The 23248-nt window shown below is 37.4% G+C and overlaps 2 protein-coding genes across 2 annotated transcripts; both read right to left on the bottom strand.

Annotated features, from left to right (window-relative positions):
- Window positions 1-977: 977 nt before the first annotated feature.
- LOC131310443 (sphinganine C4-monooxygenase 1) lies at window positions 978-7913 on the bottom strand. The gene is made up of 2 exons (XM_058337446.1): window positions 7440-7913; window positions 978-1864 (listed from the first exon to the last, which is right to left on the bottom strand). Exons 1-2 carry the CDS (start codon window positions 7659-7661, stop codon window positions 1316-1318), a joined length of 771 nt encoding a protein of 256 aa, XP_058193429.1. The 5' UTR covers window positions 7662-7913; the 3' UTR covers window positions 978-1315.
- An 8914-nt stretch (window positions 7914-16827) lies between these two features.
- LOC131310442 (uncharacterized) lies at window positions 16828-22912 on the bottom strand. The gene is made up of 9 exons (XM_058337445.1): window positions 22757-22912; window positions 22093-22215; window positions 21801-21998; window positions 21492-21570; window positions 20609-20754; window positions 19512-19625; window positions 18118-18249; window positions 17316-17429; window positions 16828-17209 (listed from the first exon to the last, which is right to left on the bottom strand). Exons 1-9 carry the CDS (start codon window positions 22808-22810, stop codon window positions 17159-17161), a joined length of 1011 nt encoding a protein of 336 aa, XP_058193428.1. The 5' UTR covers window positions 22811-22912; the 3' UTR covers window positions 16828-17158.
- Window positions 22913-23248: the final 336 nt, after the last annotated feature.

Below are 23248 nucleotides of genomic sequence, written 5' to 3'. Positions count from 1 at the left end.
CTCCAACGAATAAGCAGAGTAGCCTACAAATTCATGTCAGGTGGTAACCCAATAGAAGAAAACTGCCAAGCTAAGCAGCCAATGTTGACAGAGAGAGTGAGGAAGGCTAGGGCAATAATTTGAGTTAGGTAAGTACATCCAAAATGATAGCCTGGGATAAGGGTTTGCATTTTATTCATGGACCCCTTGGGGAGATAAAATATTTAATGCTTTCAGGTAGGGTAGGAGTAGGAGTAAAGAAGATTGAGAGGACAAAAGAGCAGCTTTCAAGTTTAATGATCTGACAAGATAAAAAAAAGGGTATATTTTGTAGGGAAAATGGTCCAGGTAATGTGTCAACTGTCAACCCTATCATTTTCTCTGCAAATTAGCCACATAATTTGAAGTGAAAGCATGTTGGTCACTGCAGAAATTGATTCATTACATTGAAATTCTGACAACTTATTTTCTATACAAAAATTGCAGCTTAGCCTAAACATGCCAAACATATTGTAAAATGCAGCACTCACCTCTATGTTACATGTACTTAGTATGGTGGTTGACGAAGATAGGTGATTAAGTAGACAAGAAGATACGCCAAAAAATCCAAATTTGTTGATTCCCATAGTTCTTTTATTTTCTCAAACAATAGTTTTTGCTGAGTGTTTTAGGTCACTTCATATCATAATATAAGAGTTCCAAGCATAGTTCCTTGTAAATTTAAATTTCGCTTGCAGACACAAATACCATACCCTAATCCCTTATCTACGTCAAGCATCTGTAACGGGTATTTTAGTCATTTAGAAGGATCGATGTGACTTAGCCGACCCTAGAGTCATAAACAAGTCTCAATAATTCAGAAAAAAGAAATTTGGAAACACATTAGACCGAAATAGAACGTATGCATAGGCAGATCTCATACACACTCAGAAATGTGATATAACAAACCAGCAGGAAGAAAACATCAGAAACTGGGCTAGAGCAAAGGCCACATAAAATGATGACAATATTCGGCTCTCACTTCCATTATTGATGAGTACCAAGAACTTACATGAACAAAGAAAACCAGTGATACAACAATCCCTATACAAGTCAAGTAGCAATTAAAAGGCGACTCCCGGTCCGGAGAGGATATGGTATATGCAGCCTTGCCCGAGCGCAGGGGGAGGCTGATTCTGTGTTTTGAACAAACCCATGTTTTCTCCAGGTTGTAATTGAGCAACCTAACTGCTACGTCAAGATCCCTCATCCAATCAGATAAACAATTAACCACATGGAAAGACTAATATTAGTGGTATATGTTTGGTAACAACTACAATAAACTAGTAGTTCACCACTAGTCCTTGCAATCTTTAGCGGGTTTTGCTTCAAGGCCACCACCAGCTCTCTTTTCAAGTGAATAAGGCATGTAAGTGCCAAGCATTCGATCCCACATGACGAAGAACGGCTGTGAGTAGTTGTATTTAGTGCCGAAGAGCTGATGGTGGATGTCATGATAGGCACTGTTGTTTCTGAAGAAAAAGTGAAATAGGTTCCCAGGAAGCCACAGCCCACAATGGTCATCAACTGTTTTGATGGTAGCGAAGGAGAAGAAAAAGATGGACATCCGAGGAGACATGCCGGAGAGGAGGAAAGATAGAGCTCCACCTATTGTGTCAAGGAGAAGCCCCTCCACCGGGTGGTTGTATAGAGCTCCAAATGAATATGGAACCACAAGCCGGTGATGTTGGGAATGGATATGTCGGTACAAGAACTTGTTGTGATGCATATACCTATGCATGAAGTATTGCCAAGTGTCTAAAACCAGCATTGCAACGACAAACTGTCTGAAGAGAACAAGAGGAGGCTGTTGAACCACAGAAGCATCACTGTCATTTCCAGTAACCTACACACAAACAAGAGGACATAAGAAATCAAAAACTATCTCTGGATCATGCATAATAAGCAATTGGTTTGGTAATAGATAATAAGTACTGAGAGAAGTATGAAAAATGCTAATTCAGTGTGCAGCAATATCGAGAAATCATTATCACTATGAAGTTCCGTTGACAGTTCTAACTTTCTACCATCTATATGTGCGTGTAGATGGCTTGAATGTTCACTTTTTGTTCCAAAAATCCCCTACTTAATAGAAGCAAATTCTTTGAGCTCCACGTAATTACGCCACTTCGCAGGAAGTTGCAATTTGATCATTTATACAAAATTGCTCCAAAAGTGTGATTTTCCTCCAGTACGCTTTCCAATCCTTCCCAAATTCCTACCCTTACTAGCAGGATCCTTCTAAAATGGGTGTGCTCCCTAGACGGGAGCTCGAATCGGCGCTCTCAAGATGGGAGCTTGATGGGAGCTCACTCGTAACTAAGATGAGAGCTTATCGGGCCGTTAAGGCAGTTATTCTCTAACTTTTAAGGGAGTTATGCCATTGTGGAAATAAGAATATGAGAATCATATTAGTCCAGAAGTTTTACAAATTGAGAATATATAACTCCCAATAATTACACTTCAAGATCGGGAATATTTCAGTAAGTATCACTTTTCCTTTAATGGTTAAGTATTTAAAGATATTTTATATACATATTTTTATATAATCTATATACACTCTTTGGGTGCTCCCAACCTTAGGAGCTTCTAGGTGCCTCTGCTACCCTGCACCCGCGCCCGCTTCATGCTACTAAGTTCCTACCACTCCGTGCGCCTTCAACATAAATAACCCAGCAAAATTTAGAAATGCTCCCTTTCGAGTTGTAATGAGCAGAATGATATGTTCTCTAACAAGTTCCAGTCCAATCTACACTTGATTCACTTTTCCTACTGAAGAATTTTCTCTCTGGTCTCCATTTTCCTTGCAGATTTCAAGGTACTTGTGGATTTTTATCGTAGCTTTTACTATCCAACTCAACTTCAGCTAGTTCACAAATACTTTATACTGATACGTGATGATACATTATGTACTCAATATGGCCGTGACTGAGTCGCATTCATGATGCAGTAATGCACACGTAATAGAGAAAACCCACTAGCCAGATATCGTTCCATAACTTTATAATGTGAAAACGGTCATGGAGTGGGTCTCGGCCTTGACAAGAGACCTACAGAAATGTGTCAAATGGAAGAGAGATGAGTAGATGCAGTTTAGGTGATTAATTTTGTTGTTTTGAGCACTCTATATTGGGATCTTGAGATAATATCAAGAAGTCTCCATGCAAAACCTGTTGCTACGAGTTATAACTAAATGAATGGGTTGCAAATAACGGTAACTTTTCTGTTGTCAGGGCATGATTATTCACTCATTGACATCATTTAACTTGAGATGTTGGGGCGTTGTCAACCAAGCTAATATTATAGTCACTCAAACTGAAGCTATACAATTGATGACGTTGCTCAAAGAAGAATCAATGATTCATCCACAAAAACCTGTGTAGGCCTCAATTGTCAATATCTGCCTCCAAGTCTATGCCCAACCATTCCGAAAAATTCCCTTCTCTCGGTAGTACCTAATAATTGCCCTACCTTTTTTTACTGCATTTCACAAAATTACTAACACTAAATGCAACTCATCTTTCAGTGTGCTTCTGTCTTTAACAACAGAAATACCCTCTATAATGATCACTATGTTTCTCCAATTGAAGTTGCGCATTAGTCAAGAACCTAAGTGGCAATTATGCAGAAGTATCATGTTTAACACATGGATTAAGACCAAAAACTTACTAAAATGTTAAAGCTCGTAATTAATAGCATAATAAACATGCTCTCACAAGGACGACCCCTATAATTAAGCCAACATATACAAGAATACAATGAGAAATAGATAGACACCATCAAGTGTTCAGGATACGTGCTTAACTTCAATTCTCCCTTTCATATGATAAGCAACCCCAATTATAAAGATGGTTAATCCACCGATAATATGTCTTTAGTGTCATTGATTCCACACTTATCCATCAAAGTTGAATTACTTAACTACACATGAAATATCTTCAATTGGAATTCACATATATCAAAACAGAGCCCTAATATTGCCAAAAGAATTAACAAAAGAATAATTCCTTTTACTTCAACTTCCTTTTCAGGACTCTGTACAAGGCTGGCTAAGAACATCTTTTCACCTCAAATTCCATTGAACTTTGTTTTTTGCAAGAAAACCCTTTATCAACAACCCATGTATGTACTCATAGCAGCTCTGACAAAGATAAGATACGGGATAATTTGATCGTTGTGGGCACACGCGCAGAGTGCGTAGTGAAGTACAGATACACTCTCGAGTGGCAATCTGAGTTATGAGAGATACTTTTGGGAGAAAAACTCTTGGGTGCTTTTGTAGGCACTAGGCACTGTTACCCTACACATCCCGATTACAATTACGAGATTCCCATGTAAATCACAGTGAAACATATGATGTCGGAGGCGATAAGATGCTCATACGTATTTTGGAAACCTAAATTTTCAGAAATAGTTCCTCAGATTAGGTTTATTTCTTTTACCTCTTCAACCGACAAATGGGTGAGACGTTTTGTCAAACGCTTTGTGCTGTGCCCTTTTGCCTGACCTAATATTCTCTTTCTAGAGTCATCAACTAATATGACTATATGACCCTGAATCATATCAGATGTTCCCAGAATGTTGAAAACCACAAAATCCTAGGGTAAATCTTCATAGAACAAACATATTCTCATATAACAAATGCAGAAATGATGGATAAAGAAAGTAAAACAACTACAAGCTAAAAATACCCCAATCTAGGTTACACGAATCCAATATTTTTAGATGTAGGCAAAGGCCACCCTTCAACTCAGTCTTGTGCACAACTCAGTCCTGGGCATATAAAAATCAGCTTTTCACATGTCCCAGCCCGACTCAACCCTATGACGTTGGATACTCCAGGTGAGTTTTGTAATTCAGGTATGTGTGTAATATATTTAGGTGCACCTCAGAACACTCACTGTAACGAGCATTAAGAGCACAATAGTTCCCTGTATGGAGTACAAAATACAAATGATTTTAAGCATATGCACTTTCTTGCAACCTCACCACTCTTTTTTATAATCAAAATCCAGGAATCCCATTGTTTGGCAGCACATGCCAATTATTCTTCATAAGCACATGCAGATTGTTGCAACCTCATCATACTCCTTTTTAAAATTATCCAGATCAATGAATCCAAAGGTTTTGCCATCACATGCAAATAACTATTCTCCCTCAAAAGGTGTCACTAGATGACAAAATCTACCGCACCGGTTAAAGTCATGATCCAGGTTGTGCTCATTACAAAGATATAGAAATTGTAGGCCAAAAGCCCAACCCTCCCTGCCTCCTTCAAAATCCAAAAAGAGAACCTTCCTCTTATGCCCCTATCTCATTTCCACCATCCCCGTATCCAATGTTACATGAACGCTTCTAAAGGTATGTAAGTCACGTGTCAAGCACTTTACACATTGGTAGGGGATGGGTATGGTATGGTGTGCCGTGTGCATGCGTCTTGACACCTGTACCTAGTATAGACACTCAGAATTTAGATCCTTGAACTCACATGATATTTGAGAGGGAGGAAGATTCACATCATTTAGGAAAGAAACATCTATAACCTTTCATGTTGAGAGGAAATAGAAACTTCATAATTTTTCTTAAACCCACTTGATTTAAAGTACATTTGTAGAATCATTGACACATTTTTCTTCATGAATGATACCCAATGTATAAAGACTGTAAGTGTCATCCCTGCGACCATACTTAAAAACTTTCAGGCACATATCCCAATATCCTAAGATTTAAGTTTAGGAAGGTCCAGCGTGTGGACGCAACCGATACTCAAACCCAAATCCATGTAACATGGGCCGAAGCTCTATTTTAAAATTTTGCCAATATGGATCGATACAAACAAAACAAGTAGTTTAGCATTTAGCAACCAAAACCCCAAGGGGTAGATTAGTTGGTAACGACCACAACTAAGGGAGTGGACGTTCGGTTTTCAACTCTCCAGCAACCCATGGTTCTTTGTACATACAACAGGGTTTTTCCCACAAGGGATTCCTGGATCATCTACAAAACTCATTCAGCAAGCTAATGCACCCCTAATAGTCAAAGGCAGGGAAAATCACCACCAGAAAGAGAATTAAAAGACGTGGATTATCCTAAAAAAGAGAATTTTCTATTCACACAACCAAACAAAGTGAATAATCCATCTATTAAATGCACTCACCCAAATAAGCACATCCAAAAAAGAGGCAAATTATGAAGTCATGACACACACAGTACAAAGAGAATCTCCAATAACATAACCAAAGACGTGGTAATTCATCATCTGAAGCACTTACCCAAACAAACCTCATATCAGAATAAGGCAAAAAATCAATATATACCACAAGCAAACATACAGATATATTCATGATATAAAGGGGCGTACGAAGAACAAGAGGGTTGCAATCGGAAAAAACGCCCAAACCTAGCTTCTTTAGAATCAGATTTTATACATTTTTCAGCTATTAGGAATCCAAGAATCTGTTTGATATTTTTTTACAACTACTGCAACACTTTTTAAAAGCTAAAATCTCGAAACCTGCTACAATAACTTTCTATAAACACTCGCATATAGTAAAAAGGAAGTTTATTTTTTTATTAAGCTAACCAAACACGTGGTAATTCATCATCTGAAAAGCACTTACCCAAACAAACCCGTATCAGAAAACCCCAAATATCCAAAATTTTATCACAAGCAAACACAGATACATATATTCATGCTATATACATTTATACAAGGGGCCTACGATGAACAAGAGGATTGCAACCATAGCTTAAAATGAGCTTTCAGAATACTCAAAAATCTAAAATCTGATCCCCAAACCCAGCTTCTTAAGAACCATATATCAGACCTTTTTCAGCTTCCAGTAATCCCAATAATCCAAGAATCTGTGTGTTAATTTTTTTATCAATGCTACAACAACTTTTTAAAAGCTAAAATCTCAAAACCTGCTCCTAGAATTTCCTGTAAAGACGCCCATAGAGTAAAAAGGAGAATCTTCCATTAACATAACCAAATATGAGGCAATTCATCATCCGAAGCACTTACCCAAACAATCCCATATCACAAAAACCCAAACATTCAATACCATATCACAAGCAAACACACATAAACATATTTGTGATATAAACGTGTGTACATTGGACGCAAATTATGAAGTCACCATACACACACAAATAGTCCAAAGAGAATTTCCAATAACATAGCCAAAGACCCCAAGGGGGCGGTGGGATTGGGTCCCAAGATTACTCAAGGTGCGCGTAAGCTGGCCTGGACACCTGAGTAATCTAAAAATTAAAAAAAAAAAAACATAGCCAACACACGAGGTAATTCATCATCTCAAGCTCTTACCCAAACAAACCCATATCAAAAGAAGGCAAGATTATGAGCACATATCACAAAGCGAACATAATAAGACATATTCATGATATACAAAAGGACGTACAGTGAACAAGATGATTGCGACCACAGCCTGAACCATCTGTTGGAGAAGAACGCCCTTCACCACCGTCTGTTTGGACACCAAGTTCTTCTCGTCCTCGTCCTTCCTCGAGTGCAACCGGTAATTCTCGAAACACCCAAGTGGGATATAGATTCCTGAGTAAACCCAATACACCAAAATCGGAACAAAAGTCCCCAGTATCTCATCCGAGACGTTAAAATCCATTGCACCCAAATGGGTTTAGGCGGCCTGTATAGGTATATAAATATTGCAGAGAGAGAGAGAGAGAGAGAGAGAGAGAGAGAAAATCAAATCTTGGAGTTGGGAGGGATTTTCAAAAACTGGGGGAGAAATTGGAAAACCCTAACCCTAAACTTTGATTGATTCAATGGTTTCTGTTTTGATGTTCTTTATTGGTTTTATGGTGAGGTAGAAATAATGGTATTTTTTTGGGGTAGGGACAGATAGACAGGAGATATTTTTGGAAAGAAAATTAGATGAAGGTTCTAATAAGGAGAGTTGAAGATTATTATTATTTTTTTTAACAGAGTTGAAGATTATTTGACAGCAAATTATTCAATTACTACTAAATCCTAGCCGGGTTTTTTTTATAACTCAGCTGTCCGAGTCAGTTTACTCGTTCTTTTACTAATTTTGAAGGCTTAATTCCACCGCCTACTTGCGAATGAGCCCAATTAAAGTCGGAGTTATGAACTGACCCCAAAGTAATTCATAGCACTGGAGAAGTTTCAAACTTGAAACCTTAAAGATAGAGCAAATCCCTAGCCATTCACGTGCTTATCTCAGCCCAATAGGAAGTGGATAATCCATATTTCATGTTAAAAAAGTCCAAGGCCCCGTTTCAGAAACCCTCTTAAAAAATAAGCAGTTTATTTCACATTTTCAAACTCAAAAATAAAGTAAATGAAAAATAATTTTTCAATTTTTTTTGCATCATATAAAAGATCTCATCGAGATCTTCCAAAAAAGATCTATGTTGCATATTTTTATATTTCAATAAACCAATAATATTTGAGCTTGAAATTACTTTCTTAAAAAATAAGGACTTTTTTTTAGTTTCTAGATGGAGCCTAAGTTTCAATGTATTTTCACACATATCAATACACTTTTTCCGAACATCGATACACGTATCACAAATATCAATGCATTTTTTTCGCATTAACCATTAGGAAAATTCTAAAATCAGCCCAATGGGCTGACAATAGTAGGTGTGTGAATGTATATTAAAGGGTGTAAAAAATAAGCAGAAATACATATTTTTATTATCTTCTAGTGTGCTTATCGTTAACCCAATGGACTGATAATAACAAGACCGTAACCATTATTCACTTATGTAACGACCCGGATTTTTGGCCCATTTTTTTTAATACAAATTTATATTATTAAATTCCTAATTCAATAATTAATTAGATTGAATAATTAAAATATATTATTATGTGTACAGTTGATATTATTTACACTATTGTATAAGATATGTATTTAAACTTTAGATATACAGGGAATCAGTGATTCATAATCATCTCTTATCTTTCCTATCTAAACCCTAAGTAGAACTCTATTCAAACTAACTCTCCACTTCTCTCTCTCATCCTATACATAAAAGCGTCCAGATACATTCTCACCATGTACATACATGCGTCCACATACATTAGAATTGAAACACCCTCCCCAAATGTGGCACTTGTCCCTTATCTTTTTATCATTATCAGTATCACTCTCCTTCCTCATTTCACCACTTCTACACTTATTCTCTCACCTTCTCACTACCTTATTCTCTCTCATTATACATACCCACATAATCCGAAAATTGAACACTAGTATATTATTTCACTCCCAATTTTATTGTTGGGTCTAAAATAGAGAGAGAGAGAGAGAGAGTTGTGGCCGTAGGTGTGTGCACACCGTGAGTTTCGTGGGCACACCGCTGCTGCGGGCCCTGTCGGAGTGCCGCCGGACGCTGCCTCGAGATTTCAAAACCACCATGGCGATCTACAGACACCGTACAACACTTATCCGAACACCATGGCGATCTCTCATAATTTTGTTGTTATAAAAATCTCATATTAATATTTAATATAGTTAGTAAATACTAAATTTAGCAATAAGTATTTTTCAATAAAAATTAGTTGTAAAATTTATAATTAATATGAGAGTTAAAAAAAATGTTTAAATAGTAGAAATGTTTATAAAATTTCTAAATGAGAGAAATAAACTTAATTTTAAGTGTAGTAATTAATTGTTTGACTGAATATTATTTTATTACTTGCATGATTAATTCTATGATATGATTAATTTTATCGCATGGTTATGTGTTATTAGTACTTTTAGTTGAAATGTTGAACCGTGTGATATTTTGTTGTGGCTGTAGATTGGACAAATAGGTTCCCGGGGTGGTTACGAGTAGTGAATCATGTAGACGATGATAAGTAAATGGAAAATGATAAAGTGTTGAAAGTGTGATTGTGTGGATTGTGAATTGAGCCATGGCGATGGCAAGGGTAACCTATGGGGCCCTGTGTTGAAATGGGTTACTTGCGAGGCTCGGTGTTGTGTTGCTAACGTATGATACGTCATGGAAAGTTTCTCTTCGAGGAAGAGAATGGGTCCCATGAGACGATTATAGTTAGTGAGACGCTAACGTATGATACGTCATGGGAAGTTTCTTTTCGAGGAAGAGAATGGGTCCCATGAGACGGTTATAGTTAGTGAGACGTTAATGTATGATACGTCATGGGAAGTTTCTCTTGGAGAAAGAGAATGGGTCCCATGAGACGGTTATAGTTAGCGTGGGGTAGTGGATGTCAGACCCTAATGTACAATACGTCATGGGATGACTCGATCCTCCTGTTATGGTCTTAAGTGAGAACATACTCGGTACATAACTTAGATGCGCTCACCTAGGACCCTGGTGCAGGACAAGCAAGAGGAAGGGTAGACCGATGAGACAATTGTAGTTAGTGGATGTGGGAGGAAAGGATCTCGCGGAGAGAATCCTTAGATTACATGTAAGATGATGGATAATAAAGAAAAAGACGATGTGTTATTATTTTGTACCTTCGGTGTATTATGAATTATTATATTGTTGATCTGCATATTGTGATATTGGGTTTTAGGATTTCTACTTAATGAATTATCACTCAGAATACGTTTGTATCCTGGCAAATCGTTTGCTTCGGCGTTCAATTTGCCAGAGTGTGCAGGATTTCACAGTGGAGTAGTTGATATAGGTGGGATTCCCTGGAAAGGAGTCTGGGCCAACGTTGCTTGGAATTCGTGTCAAAATTAGAGTCGCTCTGGAGTTGCTTTTATTAAGTAAATGTACATAGATTTTTGTATTATTTTAAAATTGTAATTTTTGTATAAGGATAAATAAGAGCCTAATAGTTTGTAAAATTCAGTGTATTTTAGGGTTAATGTTTTCAAAATCCCTTGAGAAATCGGGGCGTTACAACTTAGCTGAGGCTAACATTTTCCTTCTTGGGCCCGTTTGGATGGGGGAAAAGAATTGAGAGTATTAATTAATAAGGGGATAAGATAGTTTAAGATATTAGTTAATAAATAATGATCCACATTGATGTGATGTTTATGGAGGGGAATTAGATAGTAGGTTGTTTGTATGAGGTATTAGAAAGGGAGATTAAATAATACTTGATTTGGATGGAGGATTAATAGAGGGAAATTGTGGATGATATAAAAAGCTGTCAAATGACCCTTTTGCCCTGTTGCAGTCCCTAAATTAATTATGTATTACATTTTATATGTAATTGCAAATTTAATTATTCTTTCATAATTTAAGCCGTAATATTTATTTCTATTAACAAATTAACGAATTTAGTATTATTATTAAACAAATTTTTTTTTATAAAATTTAGTTTTTTTTAAAAAAAAAAATAAGTGTTCCAAATTTCAATCCGTTTGAACTGGTGGAAATATTTTAGTTTTCTGATCATTTTATCCTAAATGGTAATAATTAAAAAATTAAGTGTTCCAAATTTCAATCCGTTTGAACCGGTGGAAAGATTTAAGTTTTCTGATCATTTTTATCCTAAATGGTAATAATTAAATTTTGACTCTAGGGCTCTCATTGATTAACCTTAAGAAAGTCGTAGAATTAAATATCTCTTAGGGTTAATCAACGATAGTCATAGAATCAAAATTTAATTATGATCATTTAAGATAAAATGATCAAAAAACTAAGATTTTCGCATTGGTTCAAACGGATTGAAAATTGGAACACTTATTTTTTTACACCGTTTATATATTAAAAAAATATAGTTAAAAATTAAGTGTTCCAATTTTCAATTTGTTTGAACAGGTGCGAAGATTTTATTTTTTTTATCATTTTATCTTAAATGGTTATAATGGATTTTTGGTTCTAAGGTTTTTCAATGAGCACTCTAAGAAAGTCCTGAAACTAAATAAGGAGTTTTAGGATAGGTTTGAATGGAAAACATGATTTTGGGTAGAATGGAGAGTAGAAGTTGGTTGAATGGTAGATGGAGAAAAGGGATAACGAGAGGTATTTTCTTCCAAAAAACACCTCTCCAAACTCGAATTATTTTTGGAGATCTTAAAAGGAGCCCAAAAATAAGACCGGACAATCCCTACAACTGACAAAAATGAAGAGGGGGTAAGAAATAACGGGGGAGCAAATTGAGATGCCAAACGGGGAAAAAAGGCTGGCCCCTCTCCATATACACCTCCTTTTTTTTTTCCCTCCTTTTTTCTTCATCCAAGCAGGGCCTTTAGTGTATTTTATCGTTGACTTTTATGTCCTTGCTGACGGATTTTGCCCAACTACATAGAAGCATCGACAGACCAGTCTGTCGTTATGTTATTTTAGGCATGTGTTGATCTGTTTTGGTCCTGTGAAAGCGCAAGAATATTACGGTCAAGATAATATACTATCTACCTAATAAAACACAATGGTATGGGGACCACACAAATATAAACATAAATTGATTTAAGTGTTGAGATTCATTTGATTCAAGAACTGATGTGTGCTCTCCAACTAACTTAAGAAAACACTCACACTCTTATAAATATATTACAAAAATACCATCGATTCTTTTTACCCACTGCTCGGCTTCTGGTGTTGGCATAAAAAAATAAAAATATATTACAAAAATTCGCGTGCCTACGGCACTGCCGAGGTGCGTAGTGCCGTAGGCACGGGCAAACACTAGTAATTTTACAAAACCTATTTGTAGCTGTTCTGTTTCTTTTTCGATAAAAGAAAGTTTGAGAATTTCATTATTCGTAGAGTAGAAAAATGTGTGAAATTTACAAGGAAAGTGTATGAATAATTGAAAAAGAATGGCAAAAAAATTCATAAAGATATGAATGTGAGGATCATCTTATTATTAAGGCCCGTTCTACTAAGGTTAGTGAAACAGGCCTAAACCTCCCCATAAAAATGCTCCTCTATAAGGAAATTTGAGGAAAATTTGATCCGTTGTATATGACCATAAATTATACTATAATTTCCAACTACCCATTTTGGAAGAGATTATTCGATGCTCATTGAGCATCGTATACCGCGTGGGACTCCTCCTCCATATCGCAATCATGTAAATTCCAAGAGGCTTTGCATAATTGTGTGGTGATAAAAAATCATTTGGAGACCCTGTATTGCCCTCCTGCAATATGTATTACGGGGTATAGTGTACGATCCGAGTATTACCGAGATAAAATCAGAATCATTGATTGGCAAGACGACGGAGATGAAATCAGAATCATTGAATACTAATAAGATGGTTGACTTTGATGCGCATTACATCCCAGCTCTACAAGGTTCCCGGTTTCCACCGCCCGCGGGGGGAATTGACTTTTCCAATCCTGGACGTCCATGTTCTTATACTTTATACAATTATATATTATTATTATTATTATTTTGATCCGATACTTTACAATTATGATAACGTATTTTAAGAAGGGAATTGGTCAAATGTTTTTAAGTGGGCCCCCGGTTACGATGTTCTGTTGTCTCGAGGACGCCAGTTTTGACCGACGCGTGAGATTAGGTTTTTGCCAAATTGCCCAGAAATAGTAACAGTCCTGCTACCGGTACAGATTTTTGTGCACAGATTGTGCACAGATTTCATTGTGGGGCCCACCACAGATCTCACACAAATCATCCAAGCCGTTCATTAAATGTAAAATATTTTTTCAAGGGTCTCCGTAAAAAATAAGCTCAATCCAATATCTATAGGTGCTTCATCCAACCATCTAGCTTTTCATTCAGATTTTCGGATAATGAAAAGTTATACGATTGGATCGAGCATCTATAGGTATCGGATTGAGATTATTTTTTATGGGGACCCTTGAAAAAATATTTTACATTTAATGAACGACTCGGATGATTTGTGTGGAACCCGTGGTGGGCCCCACAACAAAATCTGTGCACAATCTGTGCACAGATTGTATGTGTGTGTAGCATTTCTGTAGGAAAAAATAGATTAGCTTCCAAAACAGCCATTCAATAAACGAAAATCCTATATGTACCGACAAAAAATGTAGGGAAATTGTACCGACGGCCGCGCGCGGCCGTCTCTGGATGCCGTTGATTCCCGCGCCGGGCCCCTCGGTTTTTTTTTTAAAATTTTTGGACGGCTCGGATCTGCCGTCCGGTGGCCGAAAAACGGCTGCGCGCGGCCGTCGGTATACCGTCGGTATGGAATGGTCGGTGCAAATAGCACCACTCATAAAATAAAAACAGCTCAGGAGCAGGGATCAAATCTTCTCCATACTCTCCTTATGGCTCCCACCCCCAGCCACACGGATAATCCGAACTGTTCATTTCGTAAAACTCGCAGTTAGCTACGTCCGGGAAAAGAATAAGATTCATCGGACATTTTATAAACGTGTTGACAAGTCGCATTTTGTTTCAAAACATTGGACATTAAGGTTTATAGTGACATAGATTCAAAAAATGAGATTCATAGTTAGTACATAGATTTCCATTTTGTGAAGCAAAAAATACGATTCATCGATACGTTTATAAATGTCCGATGAATCTTATTCTTTCCACAGACGTAGATAGTTGCAGATTCTACGAGATGAACAATTCCAATCATCGACATGGGCTCGGAAGTGGAAGCCACAAAGGAGTAGGGGTGATAAGCCCTCTATAATGTAAATAATAGGGCTTATCTCTCTCATTTTTTGTCACACACACGTGCTTAACTTACTTTATTAAGATGATATTGCGCGGAGTTGGTGTTTTTGGCCCTTGCAGGTTTAAGGTGGAAATAAGGCGTGTTTTGATGCCATGGATCAATTCCAAGGGTATCCGTACACCCGAGGCCACTTGGCACTCCATCGCCGAGTCCCAAGAATGATGAACAGTAGCTTTGGAGGGTGTGCGGGACAACGGAAGCCCAAAGGGCATGGAAAGGCTAAAGAACCAAAGGAGACAGAAATCTGTCCAGCCGCTACCCGTAGCCCAAAAATGGTACTACCCGTAGCCAGTGATCAGAAGCTGTGTCAAATTGCAAAACGAGACTACTACCCGTAGCCCAAAAATGGTACTACCCGTAGCACCTGGGATTTTCTGCCGATTTTTGTACCCGACCAAGCAACAACTTAGGGGTATTTAGGACTTTTGTAACTCTTTTTTAAGGGGCTATAAATACTTTCAAGCCTGATTTCAGTAGGGTATCTTTACTTTGGCACTCTCTCTCTCTCTCTACCTCCATTAATGGAGCTCCCATCTCTCTCTTCATTTATGCTTTGAGGAGGATTTTTGAGTACGATCCGTCTACTTCCAAAGCTTTTAGTCTTCATTAAAGGTGTAAGGAATCTCATTCTCTTCGAGGATCTTGTCTTTATTTCGAATTTAATCAATGTTTAGTTTTCTCCTTACCATTACCCGTGCTCATTTCATGTCTTCTTACGATATGTGTGAGTAGTGTAGTAAGGTTAGGTTGTGGGATGGTTAGCATCCCGTAACCAAGGGTGTTGCTTGTTCTTCTCATGTAATTTTCGTTTTTATAGCTTAAGCATATGCTAGGGTCAATTTTAAGTATCAAAACTTTGAGGTGTTAATCTCTTTGATCAAATGTAGGCAAGGGTTAAACTTCTTGCCACATTTGATACTTGGAGCTATGTCCCTCCTTGTGTTTGTCTAAATGCACCAAAAGAACCCTAGACATGTTTAACACTTTGGTTAAAAAGAGAAGAATCAAGTTTATCCTTGCGTTATGGGTGTTAATTATTCCTAAACCTAGCCTTTAGGTTAATCTCCAGTTAAAAATCCGTAGTTAGGTTAAGTAGCAAGTTAACTAAATCGTTCAGTTGGCCGTCTCAACGCCGAAGTTTGGTTGGCGGTCCTAACGCTAAATCTCTACGCGAGCTAATCTCTGAAAACAAGTTATGGATGCGCTCCCTGTGGATTCGACCCCGGACTTCCGGGTATTATGCTTTCAACCGACCTAACCCTACGCTTGGGGTATTCTTATTGCAACACACATTAAGGTCGCAAGCAAGGGGCGAACACAAGGGGTGATGGGGGGTTCCGGGACCATTGCACAACTCTAAATATTCATGCTAGTCAAACTAATTTTTCAAACTAATTGAAAAAATTATATTAGATTAGCTCCTTTAAGTCCCTTGAATAAAAATTCTTAAAATATATGCATGAAAAAAAACTTTTCTAAAATTCCAAGTTAACCATTCTTGGTCGCATGTGTAAAATTAATAGATGACAATTTCGCCTCTTCGTCAAACCTAGAAAATGAGAATATATACATGTAAAATATAATTGTTATTATACTGTAGGAATACATGTCATTCGGACCCCACTAAATACAAATTCTGCGTCTGTCACCAATTTAGGAGTTATTTTTTAGGCTTATTTCCGGATACAGGAGTTGGAAACAATGAGAACTAGACAGCTGTGTAGGGTTTTAGTTATATTAATTCATATAATAAAGAAACCAGAAAAGATTCCTCAGCTACAAGCTTCTCTTGTGCTAATCTGAGTTTTTGGCTTGTTAATAAAACCTGTTCCATTCCCTACAAGTAGCAAATGCAAATGCACTCTTTACTAAGGTTAGATATTTATCAAAATTTGCAAACATAAGATAATTTGATAAAAGATTTACAATAACTTTTTTTTTTTTTTGCCAATCAATAAGATATTTGTATACTAGTAGGGTCAAATAAGATATTTGTATACTAGTAGGGTCAACTCTATCCGCTCGAATCCAAGACCTCATAACTCAAGGGAATAGAACCTGATAAAATAAAATAAAATAAAAAATTTGGTCAAGGTTCTAATAATTGAAAGGTTTATAAGGTTGATTCCTTCTATGGGTTTGGGTTTTGGGTGTGTTCTACTAACTAAAATAAGTACTTAAAAAACAAAAACTTTAGCAGAATGGAGCGCTACTGTGCATGCATTATGAGCTCGCCCGAGTTAATTAATGCATATCATTCATCTCCCAAGGCTTACAGATCTTCAACCTCTTTTCTTCCAAAACCTAAGGAAACTCTATATGGATACAATCCAGAAACAGGAAGTCATAAAAACAATCTAGTTAACAACTTGTAGTTACTAAGCCTGAAAGGCCGAGTGAATACGATCAAATATTTTCCGCCATAGACTGCTGGTCTTTTACAATGACCTTCCACCAGTGCGCTTTCGAGTTGCTGCAAAGAATTCATCAAGTGAATCAAATGAACTTGGAACTGGATTGACACTATTTTGATGCTAGCGAGGATTCTTCTCCACCGGCATTGCTTTTGATCAGCTGGCAAAACAGACAAGCAATCAATATTTACCAAGATGCCAATAATAGAGAATTTACAATTGGTGAAGTAGGATTGCGAGGGAGAGGAGAGGGGGTTCTAGAGTACCAGGGAGCCAACTCTCTCGTATGCTTCCATGACCTTTGGATCTTCTTCATCTTCGTACCCAACCTGCAGTATTCGTGGTCCATTTACTGACCAAAGAGCCCTTCGACCTGCCTCCTGGTATTGAGATAAACTAAAATGCTCTCTCAGCCAAACGCAAAAGATGTCTTTGACAATGTGAATTCACACAAGCAGAAGAGGGAAATTCTTAAATTAAAAAGAAAAAGAAATGGCCGCTATGACTTCCAGAATATAAGAGAAACAAACATTTGATGCTTGAAGAAGTCCATAACTTTCAAAAAAATTCTAGTTCTCAGTGGATGTATGTTCATCCATTAGGGGTTTTTGGTTAATTCCATCAGTGAGACGGATAGGTGAGATTTCTTTTAACTTGTATTCCCTTTCCTTTCATCCCCTTCTTTTTTCGTTTATGAGTTTGATTGGTTTTTATTTCCCCTTTCTTCTCTAACCCATGAAATTAGAAATCTAAAATCGAAAAGGGTATTAATTTTGGCACTCCCCAAATTGATAACCACACTCCTCAAATTGATTTTGGCACTCCCCTTTGGGAGTGCGGTTATCAAATTGGAAACTACAAAAATCTGTGTGTATACTGCAATATGGCCACATGAAGAAAAGCACATGCAATCTTTTCCAAGTAGAAGAGAAGTTGTTAATTACACCATCTTACTTGCTTGATTGTTGATCATATATATAACTCAACAGATGATTTTTACCAGAAGGGGAAAAAAGAAGATGAAGATTCAGACTTTACCGATCTGAATTTTTTATCTGAATTTTTTACCTGTAACGAAATCAAGTAAATAGCCTCAAGTGTTTGTACATGAATCTCAGGATCCTTGACCGGTTCACGCTCAATTGAGAGTGCACTCCCAAGCTCAAGTGGCATTTTTGACGTGTCCTGTTCACTATAGATCTGCCTCAAGTCAACAGATCATTTAAAAAATGAATTTCAGAAGGTGGACACAAGTTCAGATAAAAAGAAAAAGGTGGACGCAAGCAAAGTCAGTAAATAAGAGATGCAAACAAAAAACTACGTAAAAGCCACAAATGAAGTCAAAAAGCACCCAAAAAATAAGCAATGAAAACCCCAAATCCTATTTACATTTTTAAATGCTGTTGCGGAAATGCAATTAGATTACGCATTTCAAAACTTGGATCTGCAAAAAAGAAATATAAAGCTTTCCTTTCAATTGCATCTGTGAGGAAGTTCTCCTCAGCCATTAGGGAAGAGTTAAGTGGGATGACAATTATGAGCTGAAAAAGGAAACCTTAGATTAGAAAAAAAGCCTTCTTGGTGAATGGTGATATGACTCGATGTGGGCCGTGTAAATGAAAAAAGAATACGTGACTGGACCTTGGAGTATTGTGTTGCGAGCCACGCTCATATCCTACCCCGATTGTTTCTATAACCCATTAACGACCAGGCCCACAAAGAGGTTGGCCCTGCTATTACATGGTGATATCTTTTTTGATCCAGTTCAGGACAAAGCATTGTTTGGGGGCACTAGGTTTTTTAATGAGCTTTACAGGACATGACAAACTCTCCTGACCTCGACCTATCCTAAAACTGGCACACTGTATCCCCCTCTATGATTGTGAGATTCCTCTGTGAGCTGAGTGTATGAGCGTAGCTTCCAAGCTGAACTATGTAAATTCAGTGCGTTCTTTTTGTGATTGCTCTGTGTTCCATCACAACATATCATATTTTTAGACTAAAAGCATTTTGATTTCCATTTGGTAGTTTCTGGCTATTACTTAACTCTTTCCCCTCTATACGTCACTCAATACTACCACCTGTAGGAACCCATACTAGGTATTGTCTAGGTGAGTTAAAAATTAGTTCATGAGTAGAACTTTAGAAGCTTCTGAACCATTGAAGACGAGATTTAGAACTAAATACATCCAAGATTACATTCTTAAATTATTTCAAGTAGCTTTCATGCCCGAAATTTACCCAAGTAAGCACTTATGGTTTATGCAAGACAATCTTGAAATAGACCAGAACCACTGGATTTTCAACATTCCTCTCACCTATGAAAATCTCTTTCACTTGCATTAACCAACCAGAAAGCTGTAGGCAGAGTCTTAACTCTAATAACCACACACAATATACCTGTGTGCATAACCAGCGTGCGAAAGGGTTCTAGAAGGCCAAGATATAAGAAAAGAACTCGCCTTGTTTCCAGCAACTGGCAAAAGTAGAGCAGGCCAAAGAAACTCTGATATCAAAAGTAAATTCTGTAGCTGATTCTCAGCTTCAAAACAGCAGTTGCGAATAGTTCCTGAAACCTGTGAACCAGCAAACACCCCAATACAGTTAGAACTATTTAAAACCATTAACCAGCATAGTGTGCCAAATACTTCAAATCTAGTCTTTCACTCTCAAGTGAATGCTGAACAGACCGAATTGACTTAGTATTGAATGCTTTCTCCTAGTGATGTTTTTGACAATACATCCAAATTATGAGGCTATCTCAAATTTTATTGCTTTAAGAAGCCGGAACCATAGAGAGAAGATAGGTCTGAAACTGTCAATGATAATAAAATGGATTTTGAACGAGACAGTAGTAGTTAGGCAGAAGACAAAAGGCAGAGAGAAAAAATTTCCAAGGTTTGACTATAGTGTAATGTAGCTTGCCCGCTGAAAAGTAGATTTGACGACCGAGACAAAATCAAGAACCACTCACTAATAGGGGTTACAACAAGCAAACCCAGTTCATGTTAGCAATTAACACCAGGACAGAACTATGTTATCAACTTATAATGCTTAGACAAAATATGCTTCTCCATAGAATGGAATAGGGGTGTCCATTTATGTATGGTTCTTGGGTTGCAGGTGGGACAAACTGGACCAAAAAATTTATAAGCCTCCGTACAGACTTCAAAGTTTCAGTCCTCTGAAATTAGAAATTGAATAGAGGCGTGGAAAATAATCTTCAATCGCATAAAAGTTGGAAAGTTTGAAGCACTCACACTCTTTCAGAAAATTCCAAAGAGTTCAAATAAAGAATGAACTTTAGCTGATTCAGATTTCATTGAGCAGGAAGCACAAAAAAGTACATAAGACATCAAGAATCAAACAATAATGGAGGACAAACTGTTAATTGTTTCCCAAGTGAACAAATCAGACAAGATTCAACTTTCATTATTCTGAAGTGTTCCCAAGGTTCACAACACAGAAAACCCAATGCAGGAAAGGTTAAGATGGACAGATGATTATGTGAAAATACATGAACTAAACCCAGCTATAAAAGAAATTTTCGTTTTCATACCCCCTTCTTTCGCAATGAACTCGTTGAATCAAATTGCCTAATGACTTGCTTCAGAAGTCCTCGTTTTGGGTCTAGGAGAAGTTTCCTCCCTGCTTCTTTTTTCGAGATATTTACTAGTATAGAACCAACATGCTCAAAAGGATCACCTGATTGGTAAGGAAATTGATAGGAAAATAGGTTATGAATAAACAGCAAAAAACAAATGCTGACAGGTTATAGCAACAGCAACCATATTAGAATCAACTGTCACTCTGTCAGATTTTCGAATGCTTATGATAGCTTGGCCATGTTGTCAAAGCCTCTAGAATATCTCAACAACAGATATATGTACGCATATGCATGTATGAATAGTATAGTATTATCTTCTAGCGAGAATAACAGTTACAAAATGAATTATACGATGCAAACTTAAAGACACAAATTTAAGATCTCCAGACTGGATGACAATGTGCCAACCACATACTGACATACTACAACAAAAGATTGGAAAGCATTAAAATAACAAGATAATTTACTTAGAAATACTAAAGGATCCTAAAAACCACTGCCCATTGGGTTGTGGCCAAGGGGAGCGTAACACCAAAAAAGGCTTGGCATCTCAATCCACATTTCACATCTTCCAAATTAGTGTTTATTTAGTACTTTTCTGCGCACTTTTAGGTACTTTTTTTACACATATATCAAGGTTAACCAGCACCCATTATGCGGTTGATAGGATTCCCACAACTGAAATACCAGGAATATCAATCATCAAGGAGTAACATAAGCTATGATATTATTCACGTCTTATCCACAAACATGCATCAGTTTTTACCTTTGATATATCAGTAACTACTAAGTAGTGCACAAAAGGAAACTGAAGTAAACAAGAAGCATTACCCACCATTCTTCTCATTAGGCGAAGTACAAAATGATCTCACGAGCTTCATGACATACAGGCCAAACATCTTCTCATCTCCCGTCTAACAATTAGCAACCAATGTAGACATATCAAATAGCATACCCCAAAGTACCAAGGAGAAGAATAAAAAGAAGCGGTGCTACTACTCCCTAGTCCCATTTTAGCTTTACTAATTACAGGGATCCAACAAAATCAGAAATCTCAAAATGTAATCACAAGATTTATCCGAACCTAGAGGAAAATAAAGCACTACTACTAGTCTACTAATAGTGTAACGAATGGAATTAGCACCTGAAGCAAAGAATCAATACCAGCATCCAACTGTGTAAGATTTACTAAGAACATAACGAGCAAGCGGGTAATCCCAGCCTCTTGCTTATAAAGAATATCCATTGTCGTATTAATCATTCCCATCGAAACCATTTTCGCCGCCAGTTCTGAATTTTGTGAAAGGTTTATAAGAGCTTCCGCTGCAGGTTCCGAAACTTCCTAAAAGAATCAAGCCATTTCAGGAAAGAAACTTCAAAAATGGAGTAATTTATTTATCTGCCAACAAAAATATGTTATAATTCAAAAATATAACCTTCTTTTCAGCTAACAGGCGAAACAGTGATGGCAGGGCAATATCAGAGTACTTCGCAAGGGATTGCAAGCCATCCTCGGCCCCGGTCAAATCCCGAACGATATCAACAGCTGCCTTCTTAACCTGAATTTGTTTTTTCAAGCACCAAAATCACTAAAACTCACAGCACCAATACAACAAGAAACTTACTGGATGTGATTCGGGCATCTCCAGGCCATACTCAAATCTCAACTCAAACACGGGTTTACATATAAAATGGGTTTTACACTATTCTACTCAACCCAAGAGAGACTATATTTTAGTCAAATTTATCAAGTTTGTTTTGTGCCTTTTCAAATCTACTACTACTCTGCCACTGGTAATGAAGCTGTTATAACCCTCCCATAAGGTCTCAGGTTTGAAACTTACTATCAACTCCTCGGAGCACTTCAATTGGGACCCCGCAAGTGGGCGGTGAGACTAGTCCCCAGGATTGGTTGGGGCCAGTCCGCTTTATTTGGAAGCCCGCAAGTGGGCGGCGGGACTGGTCCTCGGGATTAGTCGAGGAGCGCTCCAAACCTAGGCTTGAACCCTCATAGAAATTTCGATGAAATTAACCAAAAATCTTTCAAGCTTTTTAGAGAGAGAGAGAGAGAGAGAGAGAGAGAGAGAGAGAGAGACTGACTGGGGGAGATGGAGACGACAGAAAGCCGAGCAATTCTTCCAGTTCGTTAGCCATCCTTACTACGTCCTTCACAGCCGGCAGAGTATCCTGCCGAGTATTTTCCACTGAAGAACAGTGAGTCTTTGGACACTTTGGAGAGACAAATACTCCGAACCAGTCTACCCAGACAAAAGTGCACAGATTGTGCACAGATTTTTTTACGAGGCCACCACGGATCTCATATAAATGATTTAAACTGTTCATTAAATGTAAAACACTTTTTCAAGGGTCCTTATGAAAATCAGCTCAATTCGATATCTATAAGTTCTAGACCCCATCATCTAACTTTTCATTAAGATTTCAAGAAAATGAGTTAAATAATTGGATCTAATACCCATAAGTATGGTATTAAGACGATGATTTTTCACGGGGACCCTTGAAAAAGTGTTTTACATCTTGAAAAAGTGTTTTACATTCAATGAACAGCTTGAATCATTTGTGTGAGACCCGTAG

The sequence above is a fragment of the Rhododendron vialii genome, chromosome 12a (genome assembly GCF_030253575.1).
Source record: "Rhododendron vialii isolate Sample 1 chromosome 12a, ASM3025357v1".
Taxonomy (NCBI): Eukaryota; Viridiplantae; Streptophyta; class Magnoliopsida; order Ericales; family Ericaceae; genus Rhododendron; species Rhododendron vialii.
Note: the sequence above shows the minus strand (reverse complement) of the source record. Positions and strands in the feature narration are given on the sequence as shown.